The sequence below is a fragment of the Manis pentadactyla genome, chromosome 19 (assembly GCF_030020395.1).
Source record: "Manis pentadactyla isolate mManPen7 chromosome 19, mManPen7.hap1, whole genome shotgun sequence".
NCBI lineage: Eukaryota > Metazoa > Chordata > Mammalia > Pholidota > Manidae > Manis > Manis pentadactyla.
The window spans coordinates 8,581,675-8,591,123 of record NC_080037.1 but is presented as its reverse complement, the minus strand read 5'-3'; the positions used below and the strand labels follow the sequence as shown (position 1 = coordinate 8,591,123).

General features: G+C 42.1%; 1 protein-coding gene across 1 annotated transcript; it reads right to left on the bottom strand.

Moving 5' to 3' along the window:
- Positions 1-7,917: 7,917 nt before the first annotated feature.
- On the bottom strand, positions 7,918-8,904 carry LOC118930879 (olfactory receptor 10X1-like). The gene has a single exon (XM_036922905.2). The coding sequence runs from the start codon at positions 8,902-8,904 to the stop codon at positions 7,918-7,920; it is 987 nt and encodes a 328-aa protein (XP_036778800.2).
- Positions 8,905-9,449: the final 545 nt, after the last annotated feature.

The following is a 9,449-nucleotide window of genomic DNA, read 5'->3' as shown; positions in this document are numbered from 1 at the left end:
CTGATTACTATGAGCAAGGTAATGGGTAATTTCCAAAGCTTGGTCCTTCTAACAGAGCAGTGAGTTTAAGCACCTTTCTCTCTGTTTATAAATGACATGGAGAGATGAGTGATTTTAAAGACCACACAGGGAGGAAACTGTGGAGCTGAAATAAACCCAGACAATCTGACCATGGAGCTGTGGCAACAGAATTCATCATTATCCTATACACCTTTCACGGAAATAAGTAGATGTCCACTGATATAACCAGATGGACTCTTTCAAGTACAAACTAAAGTTCTTTTTTTTTTTTCATTTCTTGGCTTTTCTTGACTGTGTATGGCAGTCAAGAAAATATTTCAATCAATATTTTTAAAAATCTTATTTGAATTTGGGCCATGCAGATAAGGACTGAATACAGCGGTGGGCCACAGTCTCAGGGCAAACAGGGTGCTACCTTCCAAAGACGCCAAAGTTGGTGCTTACCCTCCACCTCTGCGCTTTGGACTCCTCCTTTCCACACACAATTTCCTGTCCTTGCAGTGTGTTCACAGATCTCAAACCTCAACAGAAGGTGAAAACATCCTTTACACACAGGAGCATTTCAAATGCATTTCTCAGGCACTGTTGCGTAATAATTGTGAGCATTTGCATATGAATAAAATAGCAGGATCCTCAGTGTGACATGTTTGGATGACTAGGCTTGATCAGATTTTTAAGCCAGTTGGACATCTGGAGAAACGCAAGAGATTTTCAGGACCAGGGAAGACCTGGAAACCACAGGAAATGGATGAAGCATCTGAGGGTACCAATCTGAGTGATGAAAAAATTCCTGGCAGAGGTTCACCTAGCTCTCCGCTTGCCTTTCCTGTACATTCACTCACACACCCTGTCTTTAGATGTTTGTCAACAGGCCAGTTACCTGCTGCTCCTGGGCAGATGCGGTCACCCCCAGCTGCTCTTCATTGAGTTAATTGAATTCATTGCCTGAGGGCCACCATGTAGTGCATTGGCAAACCCTATTATCAGAGGTGCTAAAGAGGCTACCTGTCTTCATCAGTATACAGATAACTCAACTTTAAAGTTCTATGGAAGAAATAAAATAACAAAGTAAGAGAATTATGGAGAAATTAATTCTCACTGACTTTTTAGAGTCTCCACTTGTTCAACAAAGTATTATTTGGGGAACTCTACCCACCTTTGCATCTCTATCACATGTCTTTGTTCATGGGCGAGGGAGAAGTGCTTTGTCTCCCTCACTGTAAGTCTACAAGTTCCAACGGGGAGTGTCTTTTGCTTCTCATCCCTCTTCATGGCCCTTTGTGAAGAGAACTCAGCTAGGAGGGTGCACTGTGAGACCGCAGGCTGACTGCAGCGAGCATGGGCAGAGGAGTCATTTTAAGGTTCCTAATTCCTGGCCCGAATCTCAATCTGATTCTGAAAGTGATGGCATCCTCCGGCGCTCACAACTCTGGGCTTCCTGACAGCCTTCATGCACACGGGGCTCCTCTGCTTCCTGGCCTGCTTGAGCCATCACACTTGGGGCAGACTGCTGTAGAGAAAATGGACATTTTATGGCCAGGATTCTCACCTTGCCTGGTTCTAATATCCCCCACTGTGTACATATTTAGCCCTTCCTGCACACCTGTTGGCGGCAGGATGTTTACCAGTGAGAGAGCTGCCTGGACCAAACTGTCAGGCATGGAAGTACTGGACCAGGACAGGGGTGGAGAGGAAACACACAAGCATATGGATGTAATTGGTTGGCCTTCTGCCAGTCACCATAGAGAACCCCCACAGAGTTCCTCCCGGTGCTAGGGGCAGAGAAGGAGAAAGCTTAGGGGACAGAGAGAGAAAGCAGAATGGAGAAGCTGCAGAGCCCTGGTGCTCAGAAGGGAGAAGAGACACCCGTGCTGGAGAAGGGCAGGAAGCAGCACCAGAGCCAGCAGAGACTGGGACGGAGACTGCCTTTGCTGCTTGTACATAGCTGGGTGACCACCATAAGAATAACCCTGCCATGTACCCCTTTGAATCCCTAATACCCCGCTGCCATTAATCAGTCTAATCTAAGTCATGGTGAACTTGCCCGGAGTGGGGAATCCCCCTTCTCCTAGAGCAACAGTTGCCTCTGAGCATGTGCTCATCTCCCTGTCATTGGAAGTGTTCAAGCAGAGGCCAAACAACCTCCTGTTTAGGAGGTAATATTTGCAATGGAGCAAATGCAACAGGAGGAATGCCCCACTTTTCTCTGAAGTCACAGAAGTTTGTTAATGTCAAGTAACAGGGTTACAAACAATAATACGTTGCAGAAGGTTAGATGATGATATAAGCAGTAGAAGAATTACAATTATCTCTGAGTTTTAGACCAAAGTGTGAGTAGGTGACAACTCTTGGAAAATACAGAGAGAGGAACAATGTGACGAAGTCAGTGATGGATTCAGTCTTGACATACCAAGCTCTCAGAAGAGGCAGATAGGCGCATCAATAAATTATAAATTGTGGCCTGGATCTTAGGTCTATCTTCACATTGTAAACTAGGAAGTTTTAACTTTTATTAAAAATTAAATAAATAAGAAATGAATTATTTTTTGCTCTGTTTTCAACACTGTCCTGGAGCAGAAAGTGCTCCACAGAATAACACCACCAGATTCAGGCTTCGACAGTTGCTGAGGTCAGCGTCTGAGATTTGCTCTGACCCCAGGAAGAAGCCTCCTGGCTGTCTCCTTCCCCCTTAGGGGCTTCTGAAATGATGCTGAGACTTTGAGGCGGAGCAGTCTGGTCTGAGGACACTGGCTCACAATTCCTGAAACTCTTAGTGATCTTGTATGGATGCCGTGTCTCCTGAACGCTCCCATAGCTCTCTCTGAAAACCTTAATCCATGTTATACATTTTTGTATGGCCTTTCCATAGGTACAAGGTGAGTTTCTTGAGGAAAAAAAAACCCTATCTTCAGTTTCAGTTTTCCCTATAGCTAGTGGAGCATCTTGAAGAGAGTAAATTCTTAATATACATGGAAGAAACAAATGAACACTGGGTAATGTTGGCCTTAGAAATAAAGCAGTCAGTTATTTTACCAGCAAAAATGAGTTTATTCAGGAATGGCAGAGAACTGCAATTTGGGGCAAGCAAGCTCTAGCAAGTCAGCAGAGCAAAGGAGAGGAAAGGGCAGACGTGGGAGGTGCTGTTATAAAAAGTCCATTGGAGGAAACTGGGAGTTCCATGTACCAGGGCTTCTCATTGGCTGAGTTCTGACAGCCTCTCATTGGTTGTGCTGTTATGGGGGAAGGGAACCTTCTTTCCTCCTGCTCGGTAGTAAAGTAGGCTTCTGCCCAGGGGCCTGCAACCGATGAGGAGAGGCATACACAGAGCTTCCCCTGCGGGCCCCTGAAGCCATGTCAGTGAGGTTTCCCTTTATTCATTTCACATTTCCCTCTTTTGACCAAGATCTTCCTCTGAAAGCAGCCCTGATCAAGACTCAGGTGTTTTGTATTTAGTGCTTTATCCCTTAGTGCCAGGAAGGACCTCCTCTTGTCAGTCCTGGGTCACAGGGAAAGTTCATAGCAGTTGAAAATGCTTAAGGCCATGTTTGAGTAGAAGGAACGGTAGGAGAGAAAGTTGTCAGGCACTTCTCATCCGAAGTCTGTATTTATGATGATCGTAAGCATTGGAGATCATCTCCTTATTGGGTACATCACTTTTACAAAAGTTTGTAAGGTAACAAAATACAAACTTAAAATGATTATACAAAAGAGAAGAAGTAACATGGAAATTCCTTATTGCAAGGTTCTAAGCCAGGACCATAGGTCTTAAATTGCCAGTTGATAGCCACTTGTTTGAACATACTGTAGTAGCACTACATATTTAACTGCTATTCTCCCACATTTATGTACATTATGCCTTCTTTAACACTTTTATTTAGTGATTCCCTTTATTTTTAGAAGCAGCTGATTTTACTTTCTCTTTTAACCTTCATTAAGTGATCGGTCTACTACCTCTGTTATTATATATTTTTTTCCTGTGGAAACTTTGCCCTTTCATAACTTTCTTGCCTCTAGTTAGGGTCCTTTCTTTTCCTCTTGACAAAAGCCTGTTTAACATTTCTTGTAAGACCAGTTTAATACTGGTGAACTCTTTTAAATTAGTTTATCTGTGAAACACTTTATCTCTCCTTCACTTTTGGATGATAACCTTGCTGGGTGGAGTATCTTTGGTTGTAGGTTTTTTGTTTTTTGTTTTTCCCTTTCAGCACTTTGACTGTACCGTGCCCTCCTTGCGTGCCCTACGGGCCCTCTGGCCTGTAGTTTTTGCTGAAAAATCAGTGGTATCTACATGGGGTTTACCGTATACTTTTTTGTTTTTCTCTCAATGCTTTTAAGTTTCGTTATTTGTCTTTGATCTTTGACATTTTAATTATTATGTGACTTTGTGTGGACATCCTTTGGTTCATCTTGTTTGGAGCTCTCCCTGCTTCCTGGACCCAAAAGACTGTTTCTTTCCCCAGGTTAGGGACATTTTCAGCTATTATTTCTTCAACTCAGTTTCCCACCCCTTTTTTTCTCTCTTCTCCTTCTGGGACTCCTATAATGCGAATGTTAGGATGTCTGATGAGGTCTCGGAGCTTCCATAGTCTATCCTCATTTCTTTTTGTTCTTTTTCTTTCTGCTGTTCAGCTTGAGTAGTTTCCATTAATCTGTCTTCCAAGTCACTCATCTGTTCTTCTTCACCCTCTAGTCTGCTGTTGATTTCCTCCCTGAGCTCATCCTTTCTTTTCTCATGTCTAGTGAGCATATTTGTAACTATCGCTTTAAACTTTGTATTAGGTATACTGGTTAACTCTTTGATTTAGTTTTTTCTTCTGATGTTTTGTCTTGTTCTGTTCTTTGGAGCATATTCCTCTGTCTCCTCATTTTGTGTTTGAGTCTATGAATTAGTCAAAAGGGCTTATTCTCCCAGTCTTGGAGTTTTGGCCTTGTGTAGGAAGGTCCCCTGGGTAGACTGAATGTGCCTGTGGTTTTAGTTGGCTGGAGGCCAAGTGAGTGTTAGGCATGTCCCAATGCTAGGACTCCCAGGGCATAGGCTGGGAGTTCTCATGCATTGCCAACTTTGACCATACTGGTGGGGCACCTGGGGTCAAAGGAGCACAGTCTGGGGAGCATCCAGGTGGCAATGGGCTGGGACCTCTCTGGCAGGGCATCTAAGTGCAGAGAGGCAATATCCTGGGGTCTCCTGGTAGGGTGTCATCCAGAGCCATGCTAATGGAGTGGCTAGGGGCAGATGAGTGCAGTCCAGAGGTCCCCCATATTGGCAACTCCCATATTGATCTCAAATGCGGCATCTGGAAATAGAAGGGACATAGGCCAGGTGAACCCACATGAGCATCACACGAGTACCACCTTAGTGGGGCTTCTGGATCTCTGCCAGGCATGTCTGGGTGTGGGCAGGAGCTGGGAGGCTGCTTGCATCACATCTTGAGCTGGTATGCTCACCCTGACCCTGTTCCAGTCCACACTATCAATCCAACTTGAGTATATGGATTTGGTTTTATAATGTTTTACTTATGAGTTTAACAGTTATGTCCCTGAATGAGATTTCAAGATTAATTTCTAGATTATAGTAATATAGTGACTGTGGCAGGGATTGCTAGCTGCCTACTTAATAACCAGTGTTAAACTAGAAATAAGTAGGTAAATGTGAGCCGCAACATACTTAAATGTTTCAAATGATTTGGCCCCATATGATTTGGGGAGTGTTTACTCTTCATGGGAGATTTTGTGCAAACTGGCATAATTTCCAATTTAAAAGATTGGCAGAATAATCTAGTGAACCTAAAACCCAGAGTTTTTGTAATGTGAAATATATTAACTAAAATTCAACTTCTTGGGAATTAACTATTTCTCCTGCTGTCAATTTTTATATGTATTTTATATAAAATTTCACTGTTTATGTAAGTTCTTAAACTTTTATTCATGCAGTTATTCATAATATTTCATTTTTTAAGTCTATAGAATCTGAAAGATGCCCAGATTTTCTTTCAACTCCTTAACTGTTTAGTTGTATTTTCTGTCTTTATTTCTTGACCAATCTCACCAAGGAAAAATATAATTTATCAATACTTTCAATTTTCCAACCTTTGAATTTTTGAGCCACCCTATTATATGCTAAATTTCATTAATTTCTCTTCTTGTTATGGTTCTTTACAGTCTTTTTGTGTTCATGCAATTATTGCTTTCCTAAATTCTGGAGACTAATGATTAGCTTATTAATTTTTAGCCTGTGGACTTTTCTAATACACACTTTGAAGGTTACATATTTCCATCTCATCACTGAAAAGCTGCATCCCATAAGCTCTCACCTGTAATATTTTATTTTTCTCCAGTTCACATAATTTTTTCTGCTAATACCTATGGGATTTCTTATTCGATTCATGGTTTATGTACAAGTGTGTTTTTTGACTTTGAAATATATAAGTATGTTGCAGCTCACATTTACCTACTTATTTATAGTTTAACACTGGATATTAAGTAGGCAACTAGCAATACCTGCCACAGTCACTGTATCAGGAATAAGCAAGTTAACTGGTCCAAGTGAAGGAACTTGAGTCTACACTTAACATCATTATCAAATATACCCACCAAGAGTGGGTAAATTATTAATTTTATTTGTAAGATTTTATAGCTTCCTTAAATTGAATAATCAGTTTTCGGGGGTGGGACCAAAATAAATGAAACACTCTTGTCACTGAGACAGTGACCACAGACTGAAGAGGGTAAATATTATGTCTGCACTTGGGCCACAAAAATGGTCCCAGGGAAGAAAATAGTTATATCGAGTAGTAACCTTAATCAGTGTATGTGTATTATCATTTTCAGCTCCACTATCTCACTTATCTTTATAACATCCTTCTGAAAATCGGAGTTCAGTAATTACTCTACCAATTCTCATGGTGTCTCTTACATACAACGAACTCCATAAATGTTATATCCATCATGAGAGGGTAGAGATTTCATTAACAGCAGAAAGGAGAAAAAGATCCAGATTAGTCCCTATACTGCCATGTTTGAATTTTCAGAAAGATCACTTACTACGCTTCTGTGATAAAACCTCCAGTGTTTATAATTATCTTCTGGATAAAGAAGGATTTGATGCCATGTTTATCCGGATTCCTTCATTATACATTGTATGCCAAAATTATTCCAAAAAACCTGTTACTGTCAAGCCCTGTAATATCATTACATTTTTTTAACATTTCCTTTTGAATTTCTTCAACTTAAAGAAAATGGGTGTGATTTCCAGCTGTCATCTATGGATTCCTTCAGACAGAACATGTAGAATCTGCTATTCTGCTTGCTTGTTTGAATCAATCTTCCTGATATCCTCTCTGCTCAGAAGTTAGCATTTGAAAGTCATTGGAAAGGCACAGTCATTAATAGTGTTGTTAAAAATCTTTAGTGATCAGTATGGCATGGGACTTAACAAATACAGATATTAACCCAGATAGGCACATATGGACAGTTGATGATTTCTACAGTATGTCACCTACTAGAATGGCCTGTTTCCGGGGATGCATAGCCAGTGCATTATAACATTGCCTAGAAAAGGTCCTCAACATTTATATCTTCATGTATTTTAAAACATGTCTTATTTAACATCATAGGCATTGTTTTTATCCTCCAACAATCTTTCTTTTCCCACTCCGTCAGGGTGAAGGACACCAGATCTGCAGGAGCTTAGCATCTGCAGGGACAGACGGGAGTGGAAGTACTTGGACAGCTCTCTTAACAAGCTAATGCTTGTCGTGGCTGAGCCCCCAGACTGTCACTTCATTCCCATAAGCCAACCTCTGGAAAAGGGCAGATGGTAGAGTCTCCTCCAGATGTCAAAGGATAAATGCTTCACTGGCACCTGGGGACATTCAGTGATGCAGCAGTAGCTCACGATCATTTAATCAAGAAACCCATCTTTCCAAGCAGCTTTCTAAAAGCATTCTTCATGTCTTTATTCCTGAGGCTGAAAATGAGGGGGCTGAGGAAAGGGGTAATGACAGTGTAAGGGATTGTCATGAGGGCGTCATCGCCTCCCGAGGATTCTGGCTTCAGATAAACAATAGCTGCAAAACCAAAGTGGATGATGACCACTGTGAGGTGGGAGCCACAGGTGGAAAATGCCTTCTGCCTGCCTTCAGCCGAGGGGATCCTGAGGACAGTGGAGAGAATGAAAACGTAAGTGAAGATGATGAGCAGGAAGGTGCCCAGCAAGCCTGACACTGAGACCCCAGTGACAACAGATTCTGTGAGGTCACTGTCTAGACACGACAGCCTGACAACCGATCGCATATGGCAGAAGAACTGCTTGACAAGGTTGGGGCTGCAGAAAGAGCCCCTGAATATCAGGGAAGTCTCCGTCAGAGAGACAAAGAAGCCTCCAGCCCAAGCACCGGCCACAAGTTGTCCACATACCACATTGGTCATGAGGACTGGGTATCTGAGAGGGTTGCAGATGGCCAGGAAGCGATCATATCCCATCACAGTGAGGATGATACAGTTAGTGCCAGCGAGTCCCAAGAAAAAATACATCTGCAGGCCACAACCTATGACTGAAATGCTTCTGTTCTCAGCCAGTAGATCTGCCAGCATCCTGGGGATGATGGTCAGTGTGTAGCAGGTCTCAGAGAAAGAGAGAGCACTAAGGAAGAGGTACATGGGGGTGTGGAGAGATCTGTCCACCCACGTCAGGCCCATGATGGCCAGGTTCCCTGTGAGGGTGACCAGGTAGAGGCAAAGGAAGAGCACAAAGAGGAACGTCTGCACGTGTGGGTGACCAGAGAAGCCACCAAGAATGAACTCTGTCAGGACTGTCCGGTTCATCCTCAGTGTTTGAATGTCTGAAATCTGAAAGAAACAACAAATAAATGTCCCACTCTTCATTATTCTTTGAAAACTGTGGTGTGGATAAGACAATTGTTCAGAGGTACAATTCCCCGCTGATACGTCATTTAAGCTAGTAAAGCAGTGTGTGTATGTTGGTGATGTGTTATTCTAAGTGTTCATTGATTTATTTCTCGAATGCACAACCAGCTGCTGATTATTTACTGTGTGACAAATGGCTTTTTCTGGAAACATTTTTAAAGAATTTATTGCATGGTAAACAAGGGGAAAGGGTAATTCATAAATGTCCACATGAAGGAAATTTGGGTGGATTATGGGAGTCAGATTTGGGTCAGATTCTCAACACTGAAAAACCTACCAAGTAGCTAATAGGTTCAGGGTCTGGCACAGCTACTTACTCATATTATGCTTCCCATAAACATTTAACTAGTGAAGGCTGACAGTTTTCTCAGTAATTTTTGGACCATATTTGGACAGTGGTTTACAACTGTAAGGGAAGACCAAAGTCATTGCATCTTCTTGGAGGTAACATTTAAGTCCTGAAATATTAAAGGGAAGTCAAGAACAATCCCTATTCCCCCTAT